The sequence below is a fragment of the Centrocercus urophasianus genome, unplaced genomic scaffold (genome assembly GCF_019232065.1).
Source record: "Centrocercus urophasianus isolate 14NV4802_14NV808 unplaced genomic scaffold, USGS_Curo_1.0 seq_15, whole genome shotgun sequence".
Classification (NCBI taxonomy): Eukaryota; Metazoa; Chordata; class Aves; order Galliformes; family Phasianidae; genus Centrocercus; species Centrocercus urophasianus.
Window position 1 is genome coordinate 1,001,752 of NW_024884697.1, and position 26,982 is coordinate 1,028,733.

The 26,982-nt window shown below is 40.6% G+C and overlaps 1 protein-coding gene across 2 annotated transcripts in view; it reads left to right on the forward strand.

Moving 5' to 3' along the window:
• Positions 1 to 505: 505 nt before the first annotated feature.
• CHCHD3 (coiled-coil-helix-coiled-coil-helix domain containing 3) overlaps positions 506 to 26,982 on the forward strand; it is a 157,118-nt gene continuing 130,641 nt past the window's right edge. For both annotated transcript variants that reach the window (XM_042815928.1, XM_042815929.1), the window contains exons 1-2: positions 506 to 654; positions 3,705 to 3,789. In XM_042815928.1, coding sequence (XP_042671862.1) covers positions 574 to 654; positions 3,705 to 3,789 — 166 coding nt within the window. In that variant the 5' untranslated portion in view covers positions 506 to 573. The remainder of the gene's footprint in view (positions 655 to 3,704; positions 3,790 to 26,982) is intronic.

Consider the following 26,982-nt stretch of genomic DNA (forward strand, 5'->3'; position numbering starts at 1 on the left):
AAAGGTCCCTTCCAACTCAAACATCCTATGATACAGGCTTAGGGCTCCAGCACAGCCTTGAGGAACACTTCCCACAGGGGCCCATCCTGAGGCATTGTAACATCTTTGGGATGACAGATGTACAACTACACCCCAAATCCAGAACGTACCTTCACACAGGGATAGCCACATTGGGCCACGACGAACGGCATTTCCCCACATGCACAGCTCCCTCAGCCTGGGACCAGAGAGAACTACACTACCCAGCGGGCCATGCGCAGGAGCCCAGCACTCCGCCCCCGCCTGTCAGCGCTAAGGATCCTGGGAGTAGTAGTCGGTGTCCCTCCCTCGGGAAGTTTAACTGAAAAAGTTTCCTCAGCCTTTCCGGGTGCCTCGCCGCTCTTCGGCGGGTGTGCGCGGTTTCCATGGCTACGGCCCCGCTGCCAATAGGAAGAAGGTTTCTAGGCGCGGAGGGCGGGGTGAAGCGAGCGACGGCCCAATGAGAGGCGTCGTTGTTGAGGGGCGCGCTGGCAGAGGGTACAGAGAGTCTCCTTGGGGCCGTCCCTGGCAGCGGCCTGGTAGCGCCGGGCGAAGATGGGCGCCACCGGCAGCACTCGGCGTGTCACCTTCGAGGCGGACGAGAATGAGAACATCACGGTGGTGAAGGGCGTGCGGGTGAGAGCGGGGCTCCCCCGGGCCTGGGCGTCTTCTCTGGGACAGATTCTTCTCCGTTCTCTGAGGGGCACGTGGGGCCTGGTCTGCCCGGCGCTGCCCCTGCGCCGCCCCTGCGCCTCTCTCGTCTTTCTCCCCGTTTTGTGACGCTGTGCTGCCGGCGTCTGCTTCCCGTTCCCTTCTCTCCTTGAGCTTTGCTCGTTTCCTCCTCTTACTCCTTATTATCCTGAAGTCTTGCTGTCACTTTCTCCTTTGGTGAGAAGCTTGCTGTGACTGTGCTGGCCCCTCGGCCTTGTCTCCAAGGGCAGCACGGTGCTGAGAGAGATGTGTGACTGGAAGAATTTGTTTTGTGCCTTCTCTGTTCCCCACGTCTCAGAGCTGATCATTTTCCCACGTTCTCTTACAAGCTGTGTGAGCCAGCAGCGTGCTCTCGCAGCCCAGAAGGCCGACAATATCCTGAGCTGTATCAACAGAGGGGTGGCAGCAGGGAGGGAGGTGATTGCCACTCTCTACTCTGCCCGTGTCGGAGAACTGTGTCAGGGTCTGGGGCCCCCAGTACAGTGGAACTGTTGGAGTGGGTCCAGAGGAGGGCACGAAGATGATCAGAGGGTTGGAGCACCTTTCCTGTGAAGACAGGCTGAGGGAACTGGGCTTGTTCAGCCTGGAGAAGGCTCCAGGGACACCTTATTGCAGCCCTTCAGTATTTAGAAGGAGTTTATGAACAAGAGGGAAACCAACTTTTTATGCAGGTAGATAGTGATAGCAAAAATGGGTGCTTATAATCAAGGAATGGTTTTAAACTAAAAAAGGGGAGATTCAGAGTAGGTGTCAGGAGGGAACCTCTCACTGAGAGGATGGTGAGGAGCTGGCATGGGCTCCCTGGGGAAGTTGTGGATGCCTCATCTCTGGAGATGTTTAATGTTAGGCTGGATGGGGCACTGGGCAGCCTGATCTGGCAGGTGGCAACCCTGCCTGTGGCAGAGGGGCTTGGACCTCAATGAACCTCAATGAATCTTGAGATCCCTTCGAATCCAATAAATTCTGTGATTCCATGATTCCGTATATCCAGTTTTCAGTTCACTCTACAGAAGCACTCAAGTTCTTTCCCTGTTTGTGGCATGCTGTTGCCTGTAACACAGCAAAGGGCAGATAGCTCGTGGCACAAGACACTGCAAAATCTTGCAGCACAGTGACTTGTCAACAGAAGACACTGCAGTTCATAGCAGGAATGATGAGGTGTCTTTTATCCCTGCTGAAAGGGAGGAGTGTTGCACAACGAAGGATGGTGGTAACTCCTGCTTTTTCTTTTGTCATACTAATATTTCCCTGTTCTGGATGCGTAATGGTCTTGGTCAAATAGGTGACTGTATCTTAAGTTAGTATTTAATTACTGTCACTATTAAGTTACTACAGAGTTTATCCTCTTTGTAACTTCTTTTCATTTGATTCCTGTGCTTGGTGAGCATTTGTTGCTTTATTGTTGGCTTCAGCTGCTTCAGTACTAGGAAGTGCTGTTGCATTTTCTGTGTTGTATTGTATTGAAACTTCTATAAAGTATTCTGTATCTTGAAATATTGATTATGAAAACTGCATGATATCACAGGTGATAGGGAAATACAGATTCATTAATCAGTGGGGTATCTGTAAGTGGTTCTCTTTATATACCTAAGACTAATTGTGTCAAGTTTGGTTGAAAGATTTAATATTAAGGCAAGAAATCTTATGATGGAGGAATTCTACCTTTTCAATTGCATGTTAGAGCTCAAATTGTAGCAAAACTTCTCTAATGCAGATTTCTGCCAGTGAGAAACATTGTGCTATAAAGAACTCTCCAATGAAAAATAGTTTTTAAGGGTAGTCGAAGCTGTGTTCATGGTGTTCAAGGAAAGTTCTAAGTTGAAACATAAGAACTTACATGATGTTTTTTTCTGTTAGATGTAGGGTTGCTCCAGAAGTAATGCCTTCTTTTTATTTCTGTGGAGAATACAACAATTACAAAGAGCATAATAACACTGTTTAATAGAGCAGTTTCTCAGCTGCAGAACTTTGTTTTTCAGTGTGATCATCACTATTAGCTCTGTATTTTTGCCAGTGATGAACAAGAGCCTGCGTGCTGTGCACTGAAAAGTCTGTACCAGTGGAAGTAACCTGCTGTTGCCACTGCTGACAGGCACCACCACCTCACTGTGCTCACATCCACTCTTTGGAATCCGTAAACATTCAGCAAGTGTTGATGAATGTCAGTGGGTGCCGTTTTTGCCACACGGAGGAGTTCAATTCCACCTCTTTGCTTCATACGCACTTTTGTGTCAGATACCGCTTTGTCAGACTGCCCCTCTTCTGCCTCTGTTGCACAGCAACAAAATATAATGGGACATTGGTGGGAGGGTTCAACATCTACTGCCATACCACCAACATCCACCTCTGACGTTGTGGACCAACGGGCATTATTTCCAGGGCAGCCCTTGTGTTTTTTCCTTGGGGTACAGTAGATGTGATATTGGGAGCTCCTCTTACTCTGTTTGATTTCATGTGATTTGTGACAGTGTTTTTGGGTATGCACGTGTCAGCAGTAGGCTGAACCCTGTGGGTGACAATCCTTGCTATGACTGCTGTTGCTCCAGTGCTTTGGGAGCCCTATTGGAATGAAGTTCCTGTTGGCACAGGTGCTCTGCAACTGCACAGTGTGGTGTCTGACCATCATCCAATAGCAGAGAAAGGCAAAAAGGCTGATTTAATAGAAGCAACGATGTGCTGGGGGATGGTGGTGTATCCTGTGTTTGATTGTACAGCTTTCTTGTGTTCCACGAGAAGCAGAATGTTCTGATTCTTTGTACTCACAGAGAAGTGCTCACCCCACCAAGGAGGGGAAGGCTGCTGGAAATAACTTATGTTGTTCTGTTGATAACATTTCAGCTGTCCTTGTGTCTTATTCTGAGGCTCTGTCCTATTTTATTTAATAAGTTTTACTTCGTTTTTGTGAGGGCAGGGGGTAATGGAGGTGAAGGAGGAGATGCAGGCTGACTGATGGGGCTGGTGGTTTTGTTTTCCAGCTATCTGATAGCGTCATTGATCGGATGAAGGAACCTTCTTCGCCCAGTGGAAGACCGCAGTCTCAGCGCCGATCACCTGGTGCAGGTATGCATTTATTTTCTCTGTTCTAGTGGAGGAAAAAAAAAATGAAATGTGTCATTCAGATTACTGTAATGAACTCATTGCCATTTCATTGATCTGGCTTTTATCTGACATCCAACATTTTTCCTTTCGAAGAAAGAAGCAGTTGATGGCTTTTAGATGAGTTCGATTACTCTTTGGTTTTCTTCTAACAGTAAAATTTAAAACACAGCTGTTCTATAGGCTTTGTTTTCTAAGTTATTATCTGTTCTTAAAAGCTCTTCTTCATTTTTATTTATAAAAAGACCTATACAGAAGTATACATTGAGTTTTGAAGTGAAAATTCTTGTGCATTTAATCAACATTGAGTTTTCCTTACAGCGAGTTGCAGTTGAAATACACTTAAGCAAATGATGACAGAATGATGTTATTCCCCTGTTGTGGAAGAGCGAAAATGAGTTGTGTACAGTTTGTACAGATTGCTGTCTGAAAATGATGGCTTTCCTAATATTTTTATTTCATTACTGAGGTCTGTCTGCATGTAGTCTAATTTAAAATAGTTCAGCACTGTGGACATGAAAATGAATGGCAGAGAATTGGATTTATGGCAGTGGTGCCTTGTGATTTATGTCTGTTGACTATGTGGGACCTGTAAGGTTCAAGGAAGGCTTCTTACCACTTCTCCAGAAATATTCCTGATGTCAGTATTCCTGAGGGGCCTACTGCCTTGTTATTTACAAAGCAGAACCCCCAGATCTCTCCTCATGATAAGAAGCATGTCAGAGGTGGACCTTGCAGCAAGACTTGAATGAGTGTCATCTTTCATCCAGCTTAAGCATAGAAAGTTGGTTTCCTTTTGCTTAACTGAAGATGTTTATGGAGTAGAGGTGGCTTTATCGTGGCTGGATTCCTTCTATAGTCAACGGAAAGAAAAATGTATTTTTGGGAGACAATTCATGTATTTTATTTGAAAAATCTACTTCAGGATGAGACAAACTGCCCTCTAGGAATACCAGGGTGAAGAGTTCAGGTGTCAGAGTCTGTGCTTCAGGTGAACCTACCCCAGCATGTTTTATTTATAATGATGCTCCCAAATGTTGCTGCTCTAGAGGTTATTTTTCAGCTTTATAAGTGGTAGAAGTGTGACATGTTGAAGACTGATAAAATATCAGTGCTAAAAAAGCCTCAAGTTGTCACCTGGCTGCTGAAATGTAGATTGCTCAATAAAATTACTTAGGATTTGGAGCTTGCCTAAGTAAGGTTTATATGAAATAGGGCTGTAGTTTTGTGTCTGAACTGCCGGGTTGTCCATCTTCTCTTGTTTGAATAGCATCCATATGATGATGTTAATGTGTTTTACTGTGGTGGAGAATTTATTTTAAGACAATGATTTATGTGAAATAATAATATCTGTGCATGCTAACTGCTTACACTGTGATACCTGTTGCTTTTCATCCTTAAATGAGTTACGGAAGTAACCTCGAGAACAAGAAAGTGGGATTTTTGGGATGTGATTGCAGGGATGAATTTCTGAGGCATTCCAGCCTTCTTTACTCATCCACAGTTTGCACATAGCTTGGTCTTCTGCTTCTCTTTGTGTGTTGGAAAATTTTTTTTTTTCTTTCTTCACTGAAAGGCTTAATGAATCTCTCAATCCTTTGCAAGCCTGGGAGATGTTACTTGTATTTCTGCTTTAGGAGCCAGTAATTGAGGTGGAGTGCTTGTATTTACGCAGGATAATCAAGGTTATACCTCTGTTGCTCAAATGATTTGTATTTGAGAAGATTAAATTATACTTAAGTACACGTTGCCATACCATCTATTCCTCAGCCACTGAATGATTTTTGATGAAGAATTACAAACAATTGAGTTTCTTTGATGCTGTAAGAGCAGTCAAGCTACTTATTTTGGATCTACATCTTAACTTTTCAGGGGCTGCACTTGTTTGATACAGTGTCATTACAAGAAGGACTCTCCTATCAAAGCCAGTGCTCTGGTGATTTAGTATTGAACTAATGCTTTGGGGGCTGGATCCCAAATCTGGGGATCTTCCTTCTGCTGTGATGCAGCTGTGCTTGGTGTTGGTTTCTTCCTTAAGCCCTCTTGCTGCTGATGAGACGTGTCTCCCACGGCTCCTCCTGCGTATGAATCTGGTCAGAGTGACTTGCTTTTCCATCTGGGTGGATCACCCACAGCTTCTGAAGAGAGTTTTTGACGAGCGGTGTTGTTTGAAGGCTGGTTCTGGCTGCTGGATTCCCAGCTGGCCGATTTCAGAACTTGGCAGTTTCTTAGCCTGCATTTATATCATGGTGCATTCTAGATAAACAACGCTTGTTTCTCCCTCTAGAGTTTTCTAATTTATGTAGACATTAGAAACAATCCTTAACTCAAGTCTTCGGTAGCTTTTGGTTGAGGAATAATTGATTGGATTACGTGTAAAAGTGTGCATCTTGCTGCTTGCTGGTATATGATGTATTTATTGACTTCAGTTTCGGGTTGGAAAATGAAATTGCATACATTTACAATGAAACCTGACATCTAAATACTGCGTCTTAAAACATCCTTGCTTGCTCGGATCATTTTATGACTGTTGAGTAATATTGAATGCGCTGAAATATTTAACAAGAGTAAAATCTTTAAAGTATGTCTGTAATTCCTAAAGCGATATTGATGAAAAGTAATTTGGTCAGATGAGAGGTGGTGTGTTTTTTGGTTTTTTTTTTTTTTTTTTTTTTTTTTTTTTGAGGATTCATTATACCTAAAGCTTCAGTTGGAACAGACGAAGGGAATGGTTTAATTTGTTTTAGTATAGTGGATATCTGGAAAGCTCGTAGTCTATTATAAGTGAGTTTAAAAAAAAAAAGTGATTAAATTATCAAGTTTCTGCATCTCAGCTTTTTTTTTCCTTGGTTGTCATTACAGAAGCAAACTACACTGTGGACGCAGAGGATTGTTTTATTTATTTTTAACTGTGTGTTTGCTGTTGTTACCATGCCTATGAAAAGACAGTAAAGGACACATATCTCAGTGCTGTGTGTTGTGAAGGTGTGAAATAAGGCTGGTACTGCTGGTGCCTCTCCAGAAGTTGGATTAGACTTGAAATGCTTCCCGTGGAGAAAAATGTATTTCACAACCCTGTTCGTTTGTGTGGAATGACATCTTTTCATTGTGTGCTCTGTTGTGTTGGTGTCCATATATTTTGGTGAAGTTTCTGGAGCCCACGGTGTCTCAGTTCAGTCAGAAACACAAGAAAGCATTGCTGAGATGGGCAGGAATGTGCATTTGAAGAATTAGGTTCTAGTTGAAGATGCAACTGAAATTGAACTAAACTTTAGTAGAGCAAACTTTAGCTTCCTCAAGCTTGTTAGTAGGATCCCATGGGAGGCAGCTCTGAGAAATGAGTTCAGGAAAGCTGTCAAATCTTTAAGGGCGACCTCTTCCTACTGCAAGAGCAGTCCATCCTCATACTCAAGGGAATGAACAGATCCATCCTGAGAGTGGTCTCATTAAATGGGGAACTCAGGACAGGGCTCAGGAGGAGCTTTGGCAGGGGATAGAAGCAGAAATTTACTACAAAAAGATGGGATCTTTCTATGAGGTAAGGACAGTAAGCGTCGCTTACTTCAATCTTGACAAGACTTTCAGTGCTCTTACAATATTACTGCATCCATATTAGGATGTTAGAATGTGGATGGCCAAAAGACAAGCTGGATTAAAAAACTTTGGTCAGGATCAGCAGGTTGTGGTTAATGGGTTTCCCCTTTCTGGAGGCTGGCAACAAATGATCTACTGCTGGAGCTTGTCTCGTATGACAGATCTAATCTTCCAGAACATGTATAAAGGTGGAGTGCATATTCCTTAATGCAGGTGACTCCAGTTAGATCGACTCTGACAACATGCTCAAGGGCAGGGCTGCCATCCAGAGGAACCTAGGCAGGCTGGAGGAGTGAAGCCAACAGGAGCCTCATGAAATGTAACAAGGATAAATGCAAAGTCCTGCACCAGTGAGAAGCAATCAATTGCTGCAGTGCAGGCTGGGATGCCCTCTAGGGAACAGCTGTGCAGGAAAGGAACTGGATGCTGGAAGGCAGCATACAGTGTGTGAGTCAGCTCTGTGTCCAGGAGGCAGTTAGCTAGCAGCATCCTGGGCTGTAGAAATGGGAGCAAATTAGCACAGCAGGGGAAGGGGTTTTCCTCTTCTCTTCAGCAGTTTTCTGATCACCTCTAGATTACTACATACAGTTTTAGACCCATCAGTACAAGGCATTGATCAGCTGGCTTGAGGTCAGCAGTGGTCAGCTGCTGAAGTGTCTTCTCTATGAGGAGAGGAAGCTTGGCTGCTTCAGCTTGCAGGAAAGTAAGATTTTGGAGACATTATAATAGCATCCTTCCTATAGCTTATTGAAATGGTGGCAACAGCTATTTTATGGTGATGCACTGTATGAGAATAAGAGGTAGTGGATGGGAAAGCAGGAGAGATTCAGACTGGAAATAAGGAGAAACTGTGTCATGGTGAGGCTGGTCAAGCACTGGGAGAGGCCTCCCAGTTGAGGCTATGCAGCCTTCATCGTTGGAGGCTTTCAAGTTACAAGCGGTTAAAACTTCTGGGCAACCTGATCCGATCTCAGGGCTGACTCTGCTTTGAGCATTGCATTTGACAAAGTTACTTCCTAAGCCTTTTGTAATCCCATAATTTGAGTGCAGAGTGTGAAAATAAAATGCTTGGCTGCACCTAACAAATTTATTCTTTATAATGCAAGTGGAAACGGTTAAAGTCACCTGGGCTGGTGCAGCGTGCAGTTCCAGGAGAACATAGCTGAGAGGTTTTACACTGCAGTTACTTGGTCCAATATTTAGGAAAATCTTATTTCAACACTAAAGAATGACAGCATATATATATATATATATATATATATATATATATATATATATTCTCCTTACTCCTGCTGATGGTGTTTCTGGAGAGTTGGATGCTGGATGAAGAAAATAAAACTGTTTTCTGATGACAAGTATTTTCGGAGGCTGTGCTGTGTTGCTCGTGACTTTGAGTTGTGTTGTATTTACATGTTTTGTGTATATCTGGAGGTTTACAGAATTTTGCTAAATTTATGCTAGTTAAGCAAGAATCTTCTGGAAATAAATCCTTAGTTCTGTGCCCTTTAATATATTTGCTATTTTCATCTATTTTTTGTTGCAGTAACACTTTTTCTCCGCATAAATGGAAGATTAAGTAAATTGACATTTCTGTGATGTTATTGTATAACATTGACTCTTATTTCTAGGAAAGAAAGAAAAACAGCTTATAACCTTAGGAAAAAAAGCAAGATATTTTTGATGCCTTGTTGTTTGTCTTGCTATGTACATCTCTTGCTATACTTGTACATCTCTGACTGTTTCTTTCAGCCACTGGCATTCTTCTTTTAGCAGTAGCCAAGAAAGCCTGGTCTCTCCATTTGCTGATACTTTGTCCTGCTCTATCTGCAGCTCTGGGTATTCTTTAGTAGTTTTTAGGTATAAAATCAATTGGGTTGGAATCCCCAGGCAACAAACTGAGCTAACCTATGGGCCACCACATGTAGCCTGAATGGCCCAGATTTGAATCTTATACAAACCACCACACTTGTGGTTTTGCACTGATTTCCCTTTGACTGTTCTTTTCTTTTTTCACCAAGTTTAGAGAGATTTGTGAGAATTTCTGAAGCTTCTCATCATGCTATTGTGACAGAAATATATAATAAGACTATACAATTCTGTGGTATTTCAGAAAACATTCTGCAGGCATAAAGGCATATCCTTATGAGGGAAGTGGTATAAAACACAGCTTCATCTGATCATCATTGCTTCTCACTCCCAGGCTTTTGTCTGCACAGGATATGTAGTTTTTTTGGTGCTTGATTTAAAGCTGAGCAAAGTTCTTGGGTGTTCTTGGATGTGATGCTGCAGTGTTCACTCATGCTCTCACATGGCTTGTTATATTGCCACTTAGTTGTCACTGAGTTTCTTGGAGATAACATTATTTTCAGTGATGTATATTGATATTCTTTGGGTTAAAGGTTCACTATTGATGGAAGTATTTTATTATCAAAAGGTGAAACATCTTGTAACTCACTCGACTACTAAAGATGCCTAACTTTTAGTGCTGTCACTCTAACAGCAAATCTTTAGCTGAGCCTGACATTCATGTCACTGGATTGCAGGAGTATAGGGAATGTAGAATTATGCATGGGAGATGAAGTAAGTATTGCATAAATTTAAGTTCTCACTGTCTGTGTGACACACAAGGTGTTCTGTGAATGCTTTCAGATGGCTGGCTATGTCCTTGTAAAATAGTTCTTAAATTAGAAGGATAAATGAGTAACTAATGCAACCCGTACTTCTGGTTTTGTTTTCACCCATAGTAATTGGAAGATGAAAGCTGTGGGAGAGCTTAGTTCTTCACTCTGAGTCCTGAAAGTACCGTATTAGCTGTGTCACAAATGGTGTGAAGAGTTGGGTAGATGTAATGAGAATGTTAGAGAGCAGGGAGAAGTCCACATTTAATTGTTTGGAAGACTTTCACATTCGTTGAATGTGAAAAAGTTACTCAGTTGTATGGGAGCAGTGCCTAGAACCTTGCTGGTTTCTTATGGTGAGAATGCAAGAGTCTGTATGTACAGACTTAATGTGATGCTCATCTATAAGAAAGGTCATAACGAGGAACCACAGGGTTACTAAGAAAAATTTCTTGGCAGAAATAGTGATTAGGCATTGAAACAAGCATTGAAACAGTTGCCCAGGGAAGTGGTGGGGTCACCATCCCTGAAGGTGTTCAAAAAGAGGGTCAGTGTGTCTCTGAAGATATCAATGGTTCAGTGGGCAGTATTGGTGGTAAGTGGGTGCTTGGACCAGATGATCACAGAGTTCTTTCCCAACCATAATGATTCTATTATTCTGTGGTAGGGAGTACTCTGTTGCCCTGTGTGCCCAATGTTTGTCAAATTCAAACTAGTTGTGATTCTTCACTGAAATACTGTCTTTGAGATAACATCACAACCGTGCCTTTAGGCTGCCTACTTCGAGTTTTGTGTACTTGTACATTCTGGACTGCAACAGTTGTCTTAAGTGACCAGAAGCAGGAGCTGTTGCAACTTCTCAAGCAAACATCACGTATCCTAAGGCTACAGTCTTTGAAGAAGTTTTGCAAATCATGTCTAACTTAAAGGTTTTTTTTCTCTGAAGCAACTTCTTTAGCAACTTCACTACTGGTGTTTTAAGTGCAAATGACAGTGGGAAGGAATGAGCACAAAGATGCTGTTGCTGGAACTGGAGAGTGTGGAGATGGCTTGAGCAGGCTGGGATGTGGGAAGAGCACCAAGTCTTGTGCATTTCAGCTCTGGGGATTACACCATCAGTTAAGGGAAAAGCTGAACTGGGATGATTTGTAGCACAGGCTTCTATTTGAAACTATTATGTGGAAATTCTTGGAATGGTATCATTGAGTACCAGAGATGTTATAATTGCTGCATACGGTACAACAGTCCTTACCTTTCCAGGTATTAATTTTGACAGTGTTTTCTCAGAAGTACACTTAGTCCAATGTGTAATAGTCCAGAAAATGGTTTGGATTGTTGTCTGTAAGGTAGTTTGTGTTGCTGCTCATAATAATGATCTTGAAATAATCCTTAAGTTGTCACAGGCTAGGTTTTTATCCCTAATAAAGAAATAATGTGCTATTCAAGGAAGGAGTCGCTGTTTTCTGTTTAACCAAAAAACACCACTTACAGTTAAATTATCAATAGCAAAGCCCAGAAAACCTACTTAACCCCTGAAAAACCTTACTCACCTCTGAAGTGCACTGTGTGATACACGTACACTTAAATACGGTCCAAGAATGGCATCTGCGTTATCGTTATCCCAGAGTTTGGCGTGGTGCACATTTGACTTGTACAACTTTGCAATTGGAAGGGCCCCATGCAGAGGATGTCTCTCTGTCTCTCTCTTTTTCTTTGTTTTATTGTAATGTAATGATTGTGTTGAACTTTGTATGAAGAAGTGGCCCATTTGTGGGAGGCATTTAAGGCTGGAATTGAACTAATTGCTCCCCTTACTTTTCTCCTGCTTTTTTTTTTTTTTACTTCTTGTTGTTCAGTGTTGTAAAAGGAGCTAAAAAAGCCAATTCTGAAAGCTTTCAACTGTTCTGCAAGTATAGGCATTGAATTTTTGAGAGCTTATGGCATTGAGTTGTTTTTTCTCTTTTGCATTCTCACTCTGACCTGCGTGTAGGTCTACCACATGGGTATTGCTGTGTGTTAGGTGGGCATCTGATGTAATTAGAGGATCTTGTTTTACAATTGATAAAGAACTTTGCTATTCCGAATGAAATTTAAAGAGAGAATAGTCTGTGTGAGGTCCTGTCCTGTCTGTGCGCATAAATACGTAGGTCTTAGGTCTAGATAGATTCATATAAAAGAATTGGCTTCTTTTATAGTTTTTTTTTTTTTCTGTTACAAATGGTTTTCTGTGTTTGTGGCTTTTGGTGGATAGACAGAATTTAGCTGTCAACTGGCACTCAATTAGAAGTGTCATTTTTTGTTTCCATATATTCTTTGAAACAGTTAAGTCTTGTGTACTGCACACTGTGTGCTTTTTTGGTCTCAAGTGGATTTGTCAAAATTAAATTTCATGCTATTCTGCTTAAGGCTTCATGTGCTCTATTAGGGTTTATCGAGTGCAGGCATTTGCTCCAAAAAAATCTTTCTGAGGAGTTGTGCAGTGCACGCATAAAGCAATTTTGTCATAGGTGGTGTAAAAAGCATAGCCAAAGAATTTGCTTAGAAACGGCTTCTAGGTCGGAACCGTCTGCTTGTTAATGTTAAAAGCACAGGATCTGTGTGTGCTGCAGTGCAGCTTTCTAGTACTTAGGGGGAAATTCCTGGAGGCATTCAAGGCCAGGCTGGATGTGGCTCTGGGCACCTGGTCTGGTGGTTGGTGACCCTGCACATAGCAGGGGGTTGAATCCAGATGGTCATTTTCAATTCTGTGATTCTATAAAAATCAGCTGCTTGTTGTGGCATGTGAATCTCATATTAATTTCTAGTGCTACAACAAGCTGGATTTAAAAACAAAACAAAACAAAAACACAGTGAAACTATCTCAAAAAATGTAGGAAAAGACCCAACCTGGAAAAAAGAGATTGCAAAGGGCTCTGTGAAATGTGTACAAAATAGCATGCAGTAAATAATTTTAGGGTCTAAATGGTTATGCATTTATGCATGGAATTGGTGCTTTTACTCGTGCCGAGCACTGAATTGTTTGGGAGTGAACTCCTGATAAAGATTTAGACCTTTGATCAGAGTCTTAGGCTGAACTTGGGGAAAATGCTGCCAGAATCCATCATATGTTTATAAGGCAGACTTGGGGAAGAGACAGAAATCACAGTTCACACGTGCTGAAATTCTCGGTTCGTACAGAGAGTTGAATGTGCTGGAAATTACCCAGAGAAGAAGAGCTCTGAACAATTTAACATTTCCTGTGAAATTTCTGCCTTTGACTTCTTCAGTCCATGCAGTGACGAGGCACCAGAACAAAACCCAGCTATTTCTCCTTTGTCCTTCAGAGACCTTTCGTGGGATTAGAGGTTGGAAAGGGTCAAAAAGACCTGATAGCTGGCTGAGATAAAAGGGTATGTAATTGAAATGATTGTTAGAGTAAAAGTCATTTGGAGCAGCTTGAATAGTTCTGCTATCTTGAAGAACAAAATCAAAAATATTGATAGTCTTAGTGGTGTAAAGCTGAGAAGTAAATTAGAATACTTGGCTTTTACCATTATTTGTCCTGATAGCTCTATGCCAAGGAATTGTCGTTCTGCTCTGCAGCATCCTCTCCAGTTTTTCAGTAAAATATGTTCTTGCCCAACTCTCCACTGACTACAACTGTCAATAAAATGAAAATAAGTGGGGCACTGTAATAGGGGCAGAATGCTTCAGAATATTTCTAAACCAAGTCTTCGGTAAGAAGTGATTTTAAATCAAATGAAGGGGAGGTGGGTTCTGAGTGCATTTTTTTTCTCTTTCCTTATTTAAAAATGCCACTTGTTAGGTGTTATGTTACTCAGAGGCCTCCTTATCCTGTGTAAATAATACGACTTGGTGGTTTTAATAGATTATGCTACTTTTCTTTCTATCATGCTTTATATACAGGCAATCTTTGGCGTGATGTTAAAGAATACTTCAGAGGTATGGTTTATCACATTAAGATGAAAAGAGAAGCTTTGTTTTATTCTTTCATCTTCCAGCTGCAACCAAGTGTTACTAAACCTCTTCATCACCTGTCAGATCAGACAAGTTAAGTATATTGTGTAGTGCTTTTTTTTTTTTTTTTCCTGAAAGCTTTCTACTACTTGTTTTTTTAGTTAAACAGGAGGTAACCACTTAGAGACATTTCTCCTACCTCAAGGGAGCTGTCGGCAGATTCATTTACTGCTACAGTTTCCTTTTTTTTTTCTGAGACTTCTGCATGTTTGCATGTATACTGAATTTCTTGAGCTCATGTTGAGATATATTCCTGAAGTTCTGAGGAGCACCAGACTGGAAATTTCAGTTTTCAGGTACTGCTACCCATTGTTTTAAAACTAGAAAACAGATGAAGGAAATTCTTTTATGGTAGAATCATAGAATGGCTTGGTTTGGAAGTGACCTCAAGGATCAGAAATCTCCAACCCCCCTGCCACATGCAGGGCCACCAACTTCCACATTTAATATCAGACCAGGCTGCCCAGAGCCCCATCCAACCTGACCTTGAACACCTCCAGGGATGGACGGGGCATCCACAACCTCTCTGGGCAGCTGTTCCAGCACCTCACCACTCTCAGAGTAAAGAACTTCCCGCTGACATCCAACTTAAATCTTCCCTCCTTCAACTTCAAAGCATTTCCCCTTGTCCTGCAGTTATCTACCCTTTCCAAGAGTTGGTTCCCCTCCTGTTTGTAGGCTTCCTTTAGGTACTGAAAGGCTGCGATGAGGTCACCCAGCAGCCTTCTTTCTTCTCTTTGGCCTCAAGGTTTGTTGTGTATCTGTTTTTAACATCTGTGTGTTTGTTCTATTATCCAGCAGTATTTCATAAAGCCAATTAATTGGATTCTCATTTTTAGCTTTGTAAGTGCTTGATGTCACCTGTAAAGTAAGCATCAAGTCTAGGGTGAAGCGTTGGGGTTTATCCCATTCTGTGAAAGTCTTCTATTTCTCTTTGCTCTCAAGAGCTCTCTACAGAAAGAACATTCATGAATTGTTCATCTGTGATGATTTTTTAAATTATTTTTTCTTTCACGTCTGTGAGAAGGGATAGCTTTATTTAAGGGAAAGGACTCAATTATCCTTGATGATACTGAGTGACACTTCTCAACAGGCAGAGATGGCACTGAGTGTTCTGCAGTCTAAGTAGGAAAAGCAGTATGTGCAGAAATTGGCTGGAAGAATTAGAAAGACCATGATAATTATTTAAGGGTGATTTCAATCAGACACCTAAGGAATCTGATTTTTGGAGAAGGAGCACTGGATGATGCCTCATGTCTCTGTCAATTAAGTTTTGACCAATTGACTACTATGGCTACACCCAGTTTACTTTTAATCTGCACTGTTATTTGCGGAAAAGGGGGCAGAATGTTTTAATGGAAGGAAGAAATGAACCTCATGAATTCCTAAATTAATGGGAAGCATCTTTGCTGACAATCAAACTATTATTTTTTTGTGAGGACAAACAGCACCGTTAAAAAGCTGTCAGTGGGGAGGGATGGTACATCAATTTAAAGATCAGTCATTTTGAGAAGTTGTTTTTGTTAATGTGTCTCATTAACACATACATTTTTAATAACAAGTAGATTGTAGTTGCAACGACTTAAAACATTTCAGTGTGGCCTTCCAAGCATCTGAAGGGAGCCTACAGAAAAGCTGGGGAGGAATTTTTAATAACGGTGTGTAATGACAAAACGAGGGGAAATGGCTTTAAGCTGGAAGAGGGTAGATTTGGGCTAGATACTAGGAAGTCATGCTTTACTGTGAGGGTGGTGAGACACTGGAACAGGTTGCCCAGCGAGGCTGTGGATGCCCCCTCCCTGGAAGCATTCAAAGGCAGGCTGGATGGGGCTGTGAGCAGCCTCGTCTGCTGGGAGGCATCCCTGCCTATAGCAAGAGTTGGAACTTGATCTCAAAGGTCTCTTCCAGTCCAAACCATTCTATGATTTTTTTTTTTCCATTTGTGACTATTTTCAGTGTTCAGAAATGATTGCAAGTGTCACAGTTTTGTATGTAGTTTTCATTTATGATTACAAGCAGTTATATGGGGCTAAATGCTGGTTTGAGACTATTTCAGCTCCCACACTTCAAGATTAACAATTTTGTAGCGCTTGATGATAAATACACTGGCTTTGTAAGACACATTACAGTGTTTTGTAGTTCTCTTCCATTTTCCTCAACAGAGATGAATCCTTGCTCCTGTGTACAACCTTAACACCCTCCATAGCCAGAGTGCTTTGATGTTCTTCCCTCTGTAAGTCAGTGATTTTGATTGACAAGACCTTCTAACAAATGCTGATTACATGTTCTTATACTTTAGGTATGGATTTAGTTTCTTTGTATATTCTGGTTGTCATCTGATTCTAGTCTCGCCATCCTGTTGACCAGACTGCATGCTCTGTAGTTTTCATCTGAGCTGAATAAACAAACTCTGGAATTACTGTTTTCTCTGCGCTGAGACAAAACATCAATGTTATCAGTCTGTTATTGTAACTTGAATGAATCAATTGGAGATTAGGTGTGAGAGCGCCACAACAGCTGTTAAAGATCCACTTATTTATCTCTGCAGGCTTCCCTTTGTATCTAATTTTAAGTGAAGTGATTGCTTTCAGATTTTGTACACAGATTCAGTGCCCATCTCATTGGTTAAAATTATGATTTGATGTGGTTATAAAATGGTTATATTTTCTGAATACTGGCTTCTGCTGGATTTTTATTTTATACTCATTAAAACTTAGTGGTAACTTTGTTAAATTGCTTTAAACATACAAGGTAGCAGTTTGGCGTCTTGCTTTATATTTGTACACAACTCCAACTGCTGAGAAATCACGTTAACAGGATCAGCAGGTGTATTGATCAGTGTTATCTTTGTATAAAACGCTTTCTTTTTTCCTCTTTATCCTTTCATTAACCTTTATAGGTAACAACCTACTTTCTCTGCATGTTCCCCCCTCCCTCCCGCACTGTGATTGCCTTAAGGCCTTTCATATAACTTGGTTTTATCTCTTCTCTTTCCCACAATAATTTTCAAAGCTGTTAACCAGTTTTATCCAAACTTCTCAGAGGGATTTTCTAAATTCTCAGCGTGTAAATAAATTCTTCATCTTTTTAGAAGTCACTTGGTGACAAATGGTACAACTGCAGTGCTTCTGAATAAGGTTACTGATCAGTATTATAGACTGCCTTCGTACTGGTGAGCAGCTTTACAAAATGAAAATAACCACTGCTGTTCCTACAGACAGCATGTTCTGTATTTTGACCATTAAGGCTTTTCTTGTGCTCCTAGGAATTTCCTCAAAACGAAAAGGTTGAGCAGAGCTTCTTGCTGAGTGATGCTGAGCTTCTTGCTGAGTGATGCTGATCTGTGACGCAATATTTACAATGAATGCTTCTCACCACAAACACTCATACCTCACAAACAGTCTTTTCCCATCATTACAGTTTTTGCTGGCTTAATTGTAGCTTGCCCTCCCTGGATTCTGTACCTCTTCCCTTTCACCTTATCAGTGCTTTAAAATTGCTTTTTCCCATTGTCGTCTCTTATCTTTTGCCTTGCTGGACTTCTTCTCTAGCCCCTTTCCTTGAAAAGGGTCAGTCTCCTTGGTTGGAAGGGTAACTGCAATGTTCTCTGATGTCTATCCCTGTCTGGAAAAACTTGGAGCACTATGAGGCATGGAGGCTTCCTGATGCTTATTGAATGGCAGAGTAGGGAAAGTCCTGGAGTGCTGGAAGGTTGCAGAAAAGCCCATCAGTGAGCTGGGGGATTTGGGAGAGCTTGGATAAATAGGAAGGGGGAGATTCTTTAGGGCAGTGAATGTGCCATGTGAGGTTTTGGGATCTGATACTGCTCTTTGTGTGCTTCCTGATGCCTGGCTGTTGCATGCATCTGAAATTTGGTATCTGGAAGGAGCCAGGTGCAGAAAGATGTCGTTCTTCAAAAACAGCTGTGGGATGGGACAAATAAGCAGTTGCTCTGCTCCTGATAAAATAAAAAGAGGATTTCTTAAATTGTCTGATGTTGGCTTTAAGTAACAGAGTACAAGTTGGTAATGGGCACAGGTATCAGTGAGTGATGGTGTTGGTATGGGATAGTCCTTTGGAACCAGTTTTATTGTGTTACTTACTATGTGACCCCCTCAGGAGACTGGGAGGCCTGTGGTTTGTGCCCTGCTAGGGGACAGGTAGGTAAAATGCTTCTGTAATGGACTGTGCAGCTGATGAGCTGATACAGAGATGTACAGATACAAAGCTGTGTGTGAAGCTTTGGGCCAGTTATAGAATTCACTTTCCTGGTTTAAATAGTACGGTGCCCTGAAAGAAAGCAGGGTTAATGTGTTTATGAGAGAAATGGGGCCTAAATCCACAAGAAGCCAGGTTATCATTGATTTTAGTGCGAAGGAAAATATTGCTGGTTGTTAATTTTGCAGAGCAGGGAGAATTTCCTTTGGCACTGGGAGCTGTGAATAAGCAGCAAGCTTTGGAAATTGTGAAAGGATTGAATGTCAGAAAGCTGAAGCATCGTTGTCATCACAAAGCTGTATCCATCATCAAGTACCAACCTGTGGTTATCTTTCATTGTGTTTGCCCTCTTCTTCCTGATTGATTGTTCAGTTTGGTTTTGTTTGGAATCTCTTTGTGGCTGTTAGAGAAGGACTGACTATTACAGAGCATGCTAAGATCATTTGAAGTTATCAATACATGGGTGCAAATGGAAAACACAAAAATCAGCTTAGGTTGGAAGGTTAAATGAATATAGATTTATATGTTTCAAGACATTTATTTGAAGAGGGGAAAAAACAGTTCCTTACACATATGTATAGTCACTTGAGCTGTGTATGAGATACACAACGATAGAAAACAACATTAGTCTGTCTTTATCCCATTACATACTCCTGCTCATCCCATTCAGTCACTCATTGAGTCTTTACTTACACTATTTTCCAATGCCTAAAGCTACTGTGAGCTGGTGTTCCCACCAATGGAAAGGTATGTGAAATTATTCTCAACAGAGGCCTTTTTGTCTGAGTGATGAACGACTTTGTGAATCTTATTCTTGTTGAAAGCTACTGCAATCCTGAGCTGTAATTGGCTAAAATTGACTTTTCAGTGCTGCTGATAGTATGCAATCACAGCTGGAGAATCTTCTTTAAAGGCAGTGGCAGTAGATGGAACATGAAAATGTGCTATTTATGTAGCCTTGACAGTACAGACAGTCCTATTCTGGAATGCTGGCCTGGGCAATAGTAGTTACAATTCTTTGCAGTTAATGGTAACTTCTAAATGTAAAATTAGGGAGATGTTTTAGTTTATGTGCTTTTTACTCAGCTGTTACACGTAGTTATACCTGATAGCACGCTGTCCCATGTAGTGGTAGAGGATGTTGATTGAGATACATGTTATAAAATAACATAATTTTAGGCGTTGTATTTTCCCCAACCTGCCCAAGTAAGAATTCAGATAAGGCTGACTGTCACAGCTTCTGTAGCGTTCACTTGGTTCCATTTTATTACTTTTGTGAAACAAGATTGTTTTTATTGAAGTTTCTTTGATTATTACCTAGCTTTAATCAATAACCTTCAAGTTTATTATTTGTGTTAACAAAAATTGTGGGTTCCATTGCAAATGTAGTGATATTAAAGTGGTATTTAGTGGTATAGCAGTACCTGCAGGGGACCTATAGGAAAGCTGGGAAGGACTTCTTATAAGGGCAGGTACCAGCAGGACGAGGGGAAATGGCTTTAAGCTGGAAGGGGGTAGATTTGGGCTAGATACTAGGAAGTCATGCTTTACTGTGAGGGTGGTGAGACACTGGAACAGGTTGCCCAGCGAGGCTGTGGATGCCCCCTCCCTGGAAGCTGCATGGAGCTGTGAGCAGCCTGGTCTGGTGGGAGGCATCCCTGCCTATAGTGCGGTTGGAACTAGATGATCTGAAAGGCCCCTTTCAACCCAAACCATTCTATGACATACATATTCAGAAAACACTGCAGTTTATTAAAAATGAGGCAAATATTTTCAGATTTCACATTGTTCTTTGTACACAGGGTTAGATGTGATTTTTTTTTTCTCCAAGAAGATAGAAGGAGTAGCAGTAAATTCCCCATACGGTCAGATAAAATAATTTCACTGTAAACTTATGAGCCATGAAGATCAGAAACAAGACAGCTTAAATTGTCTGGAAAGGACACTACATGTTTAATCCAACTGAAGGCAGTCTGATAAAATCCTTCCCATTATCATCTACAGTGTGTTTGTTTATTTTTCAAATGGTGAGTTATGGGAACCTGATGCTTTTATCCATTGTATTCAGTAACAAAACACTTGCAGCTGATGTATAGTAGGAAGTACCAGTGCAGACAGCTGAAATAGCCAGTCTCTCACCTGTTGCTTGAAATCTAAGGACGTGCTGCTAGTGATAGCCTTATAAAGCTATGTGATTCTTCTGTATTTAATGTATACACAAACATGTTAAATGAAGAGGACAACAAACTGGCTTATGGCTAAATAGTGATGAAACCAATTATTGTGTGTGTGTGTGTGTGTGTGTGTGTGTGTGTGTGTGTTGCAGAGGCACATGGGAAGTGTGAGTTATTAAGAAAACTTGGTTGAAAAGATTCACAACTTTGTAAGGATAAGGACTTGAATTTATATCACTACATGAAGATTTATTGTAACTGACAAAGCATGATTCTTAGAGTAGGTACAAGCATGTATCTTATTTTTAACTGCCTTTTTTTTTTTTTTTTTTAAATTCAGTCTTACTGGTGATAAATTATTTATTGTATCGGCTCTTGGGTGTTTCTAGATGGATACTTCATATTTCATGTTTCTTTTCTTGCAGTATTTCCCTATCTCTGTCCACCTGTTATACGTAATTTAAGTTCTCTACGACAGGAAATCTTTTGTCATGATGTTTTTTTTTTCCCTGCAACTAATTTTAAGTTTGAAGAAAATTCTAAGCATAAACATCGTTCGAGGCCAGGCTGGATGGGCTTTGAGCAACCTGCTCTGGTGGGAGGTGTTCCTACCTACAGCAGGGCATTGGAATTAAATAATCTGAAAGGTCCCTTCCAACCCAAACCATTCTAGCATTCCACGAAGCATCCCCTTACAGATCTTTTGAGGGTTCTCTGCATTGCATTGAAATTCTTTCTCCGTGCACACATCCACACAGACATGGTTTATTTTAATAATCATGAAGTCTTACAGAGGAATTACACCAACACAAAATCATGTAGTAGAAAAGCTCAGCCAATGGGAATGAATCTCAGGAATGAGTTATTGGTGAATAGATCTTGTAAGCACAGATAGAAACCCATCGAAAGAAATACAAGGCAAAACCTTGCAGTTCAGCTCTCTCCTGTTTTTTTTCCAGACCACCCTTATTAAGTCTGCACTGATTCACTATTGGGATTTACTGCTGAAGTTACAATAATGGAATACTGGAAAGAAGATGTTCCAAATGCAGTGTAACTAACTTTGCTTTGTTATTTCTAGATCATCTACCAGCTTATTGCTAATTTAAATGAGTATAAATTGGTTGAGATCCGCATTTACATTGTAAAACAGATACTGTAATATATGCAAGAGCGCCTTTTGAAACTAAAATATTAAATAGTTTTAAATTATGCACACTTAATTGCATTGTTTTTTGTATTAATTATTCTGTGAGCTTGCTTAGGTATCGCTGCACATTACCAATATTTAACAGTTAATACAAAATCCTGTCCTTGGAGGCGCGCTCTGTGTTTGTACTGAATCCCTGATTGCTGGAAGTGGCTGTAATTCTGAATTGAAATGGAAGAGCTGCTGTATGTTCTGGTAGCTAAATTTGTACGAGTCTGAAAACTGAGCTTATGCTTAACTATATTATTATTTAAAAAAGATGTTGTATGGTAGGAAGGCCAGTGCGCTGTTTGCAACAGTTACAATCCCTAAGAGATTGATGGCTCTGAGCTGAAGCTTTTGTGAGCACGCAGTTGTACATGGAGGAGTGAATGAAGCTGCCTTGCAGTGATTCACCATTGCTCTTTAACCTGGACCTCACGTAACCTATTTTGGGAATAGGATGAATTTATGTCCGTGGTTCGTCAGTCACTTGAGATAATTTTGAGAATGCAAGTAAAGGCTGCAGTGTTTTGATTAAATGAATAAGAAATAATATGAACACTTATTTCAGTCTAGTCTACTGGAAGTTATTGTGTGCTGCTTAAGCGTGTGTTCCTTGTTTAGATTTCTCCTGGTTAGAAATGAATTCACAGATCAAATGTTTTGTCTTTGCTGTCCTACTTAGACAGCTGCTGTTGATACTGATGGTTATTTGTGTGATGTGTGGAATTTAGATATGGTCCAAACTGGAGAGCTTATAAAGTGGAAAGAATAATTTGAGAGTATATGCATATTATCTTTGCATGTTATGGATTTGATTGGAGTATGTGTGGGAAAACGTTTTAATTGCGGAAGACTCATAACTTATTTATAAGCCCATAGCTTGATGTCATGAATCCATCAGGTTGCCACTGTGCTTTCTGATTCAATATTTATGGCTGTTAGTGTGCTGTTAGGAATCTTCCTTGTGACATCTTCATTAACTTTAACGTCTACAAAGCTGTAGTTGCTCTGCCAGCTCTTGAGAGAGATGATGGGGTGGAAACCAGCCCTAGGGTGGGTTGTCCCAGGTGAGGTGGTTAATGCTCATCCTTAATGCATGCAGGGACATGAGAAATGCTCTGTTGCAGCAGATCAATGGTTTGAATGGCCTGATGCTCTGTTGTCAATACCAGGCGCTACGGAGGTGAACACAAGAAGTTCTGTAGTGACTGGGCAATGTTCTTATTTTTTGTAGGGGGAAAAAATAAATTCCTTCTGGTATTGAAGCCAAATCCTCTGACTGCACTTCATATATTTTATAGCCTGTTGGTGTTCTTCAGTGTTTTACTCACCTTTTGATTTTACTTGATTTTAGTTTGGCTTCAACAATTTGAAGAAAAAAGGTGCCTGTTGTTCATTTCAAGCAATACAAAATCTGTCTTTTAAGTACTGCCCAATCAACTTTTCTGTGAGTCTTTTCAACAGTGTGTTATGGAAGAGTGAATAGAAGCCCTGAACTGCCTGTTTTGCATTAATATCTGGCCCTCTGTCTTCTCTGTGTTGAGTCATTTCAGGTTTTCTTGCCGTTATTTCACAGAATATTGGGGATCATTGAGTCCAATCTCCCTGCCAGATCAGGAACACCTAGTGCTTTTCCAATGGGAAAGGGCTGTGTGGTAGTGCCATATGTCATATATAATCATTATATAATAATATATAATATATATTATATATTATTTTCATATTATTTTCAACATATATAATCATTATTTCAACTGAATCTAATGGGAGCTTAATGCCCTGATGTTTCTGTAAGTTTTGATAGGGCTATGTTGAAAAAGAGACCACGTGACAAAGGCCTTTATGCCTCATTCACTGACCGTCTTTGTGTTGTTAGCAAAGCTGAATGAGAAAGATCAGTAGATCTGCTTCAGTCTCTGAGTATTGTTTTTCTAAGCATTCTGTAAAGCATGTGTGATTGTACCAAACCTAAGTGTCTCTTAATAACTTAATGCACCTGCCCTTTCAGGAGGATTTAGTTAAGGTGCCTGATGGTAAATGCTGTTTCCATTAATTTTTTTTTTTTTAAATCCCAAAACTAACAGGCAGACTCCTAGCTCTGCAAGCTAGAAGTTGTTTGATTAATTTGTCTGTATCATATTTTCACTTCTCTATCTAATCGTTTTCAAGCTGCAAGTAACTAATGTGTGTTGTTTGCAGCTTTGGGTGCTGCCTTCTTGCTACGCTGTGCTATCTTGTTAAATACTTCTTCTATAAAACAGCTTTAAGCAAGAGAAGTTATGGATCTCGATCTTTTGATTTGAATGGACAAGGATGAAGCAAATGGAAGAAAGTACTGTCCAAATGCATGAGTTGCATACATCCTAACGCAGCAATCTGTAGTAGACCTAGAGTTAGGGTTGCTGTTGTCTTCTAAAGAATTTTGCTTGTTACAAAGCTCTTGGCTTTGGGTCCGTGGTGCTGGTCGATGGCTTTTGAGTGTTCCAACATGGAGCTGTGTGTTTGTTTTCTTTTTTTTCTCTGAAGCCTCTGTAACTATTGGGAAATGCTTGAGCTCTTCAGTACCCCTAGAAGCCATCAATGAGGACTGAGGAGTTATAACTAGTCTTTTGGACTACTCTGTTAGTCTTTTGGGCCCTGTGAATATGTATGTTTTGTTTTTTCATCTGATTTTGAAGGACTCATAAAGAATGTTAATTACTTTGTACACTCCTGTCGTTCTGTGGGCTCTTTTTCTTAAAGCAATTATATTACACTTCATGTAGATTACAGAGAACAATATCTATCTGTATGAGTGAGGTATTCTGCTCTTTTTTTTATTAAAATAGCTTTGATGCAGAAATGCTGTTGCACTTGCATAACTGTTGGTCTGCTTGTGTGTTTGTCAAAACCCTGCTGCAGTGTAAATGTGCTGCAGCTTTTATTTTGGAAGTTTTCTTTCTGTTGGGCACGGCCATAGGTTTTAGCCATTAGATAGCTGTTGGCTGTAATTTATAGTTTCTCCAGATCTCTTAAGTCTTTGTCTTGAGTGTTGAAGAAGCTGAATGTACCAAGTCCACCTATTGGCATGTCACTGAAGTACACAGAAATGGTTTGTTTAAAAATTGGTGAACTTACCTTTGCTCATCTTCAAGTTGAATTCTGTGTGTGAAGGGGAGGAAATGCATCTTAGTTTGCTAATGAGTTGCATGAGTTTGTGACTTACTATTAGACATAAATATCTGTGTATCAAAGCATTTCAGAGGAGGAGGTAGCCAGATGTCAAAGCCCAGGTTCCTTCATCCTGGAGGCATCCAAATGGCAATGTGTTCTCTAATCATCATTGCTTGGCCTGTGAGGCTCCAGGCAAGAGCTCTTTGTTTTAACTTGGCTCTTACACCAGTGTTCACATCTGTGGTGATGTTACACAGGGCAGGATGGTCAGTCTGTTAAGCACTGTGCAACCTGCTGCTGGAGCTGAGCAGGGTAAGGAGCCTATTGGCAGTGCAGCTGGTGGTACTCGATTTCCATTATTGCAGAGAGAATACAGCTTATCAGACACCTATCAGCATCCCCAACTCGCGTGCTAAGAGGACAGAGTTATTTCTGGGTAGAGCACTATGGCTTTCAGAGCATAGTTCCCATTACTGACCATCTATCTAAATTGTCCTGTGATGTGAACTGTCCATTAGTGCATTCAGACTTGGTGAAAGGCAGAGATGCATTTTACCCTCTTGTAGGAGCACAGCAAAGCACTAAGGTTAAGTGTGACCTTCCTAAATATAGTTGTCTGAAAATCTTCCAGGTTTCTCTTCTCTGGGATGCAGTTAAAGATGAGTTTGACACTGATTACAGTGTCCTGAAGAACTTGAAATACTAAGGGGATAGGAATAGCCAAGTAATTTTTGGCAGCTGTTGTATGCTTATTGTGTCCTGATTATGCTTATTTTCGCAGACTTATATCTACCATATTGTGATATTCTCCACTAGCTTGCCAGCTGTTTGGTTTTAACGTCCTGCAGTCTGAGCAGAGATTTCCATTGCAGGGAAATAGTGTTGGTTTTACCTAGAGCAGTTCCATTTTTTTCCTCATCCCCATTGTAATAAATTAACTTTTTTTGTTCTAAAAGCTTCTTCTCCCAGAACAAATCTCTCCTACTTATAAAACTGCAATTTTTTACCGAAACATCATAAACTTCCCACTGGGGAGCTACCTAATTATATCTTACAATAATTCTATTGAGTGATCTATGGCTCCAGTTTTATTCCCTATTAGTATTTGGCAGATCGATGGGCAATCTAATTGATTGTTAAGGTCAAATGTCTTTATTGGCTGATGCCTGAATCTCTTCTTATTATGACTTTAAAGGCTATTTTATGGTCTGTTGAAGTTCCTGTATTTGTTTTTGTGCACCAAAGCAACGAGGCTCATGATATAAATGCTGGTGAACAACATTCTTACACGACGTTTCCTGTATTCTCAGGCGCAGTATTAAAAGAATGTGAAATATTGAGGTATCAGAGTTGAACAAAACTGCAGTAAGAAACACTTGATCATGGGTTTTCAGATTGTTCTGTGAATAAGGTAGCTGTGATGTGAAATACATTTTTTTTTTTGCTTTATGACAGCTTAATCATTTCTAAGTGTACAAACGCAGAACCTTGACAGCTTTCATTTTGGCTTGCGGTGCTTACTGAGGTACGGGGAGGTTCATGTGTGCTGCAGTACGAAACCAGCATCCTTGTGATTGCCTGATATTTGGCTGAACTTTTTGTCTCTTTGGGTGAGTGTTCTCTCTGATCTTTGTTTGGGAATGTACAGGTGTGGTGCAGCAGCTTGGCGTCTCCCAAACAGAGGTTGTGAGTGTGTACTCGTGTAGCCTCAGATCAGAAAATAGGGGAACAGCGATGGCAGTCAGTAGAGATAGTCCCAATAAAATGGACATTTGCTTTTCTTTCAGGGTTTGTAGTAATTTAAATATCTGTTTAAATATATATATATTTACCTCTGGATTGTCATATATAATTTGACTTCAGAGTGAATTTTACAGACACTCACTTTACAGAATCACAGATTCAGGCTCACGAGCGTCCCCTCATCCTTTCCTGTTACAACTCCATCATCTGAGTAAGCTTTGGCTGTGTCTGGCAGAATGGCTATCGATTTCTTTACTTACTGCTTTACTTAGGGTGCTTATAACTGATTTAGTTGCTCAGGATTCCCATAGAGTCAATGGAGATGCTTCGTTCATTCATAAAACTTGTTATTATGAACATCTGCTTTAGATGAGAGACTTGCACACTGGGCTCTTTTAACTGTAAAAGGAATATGGGCTAATGATGCTGGGTAATGTTTGCAGAT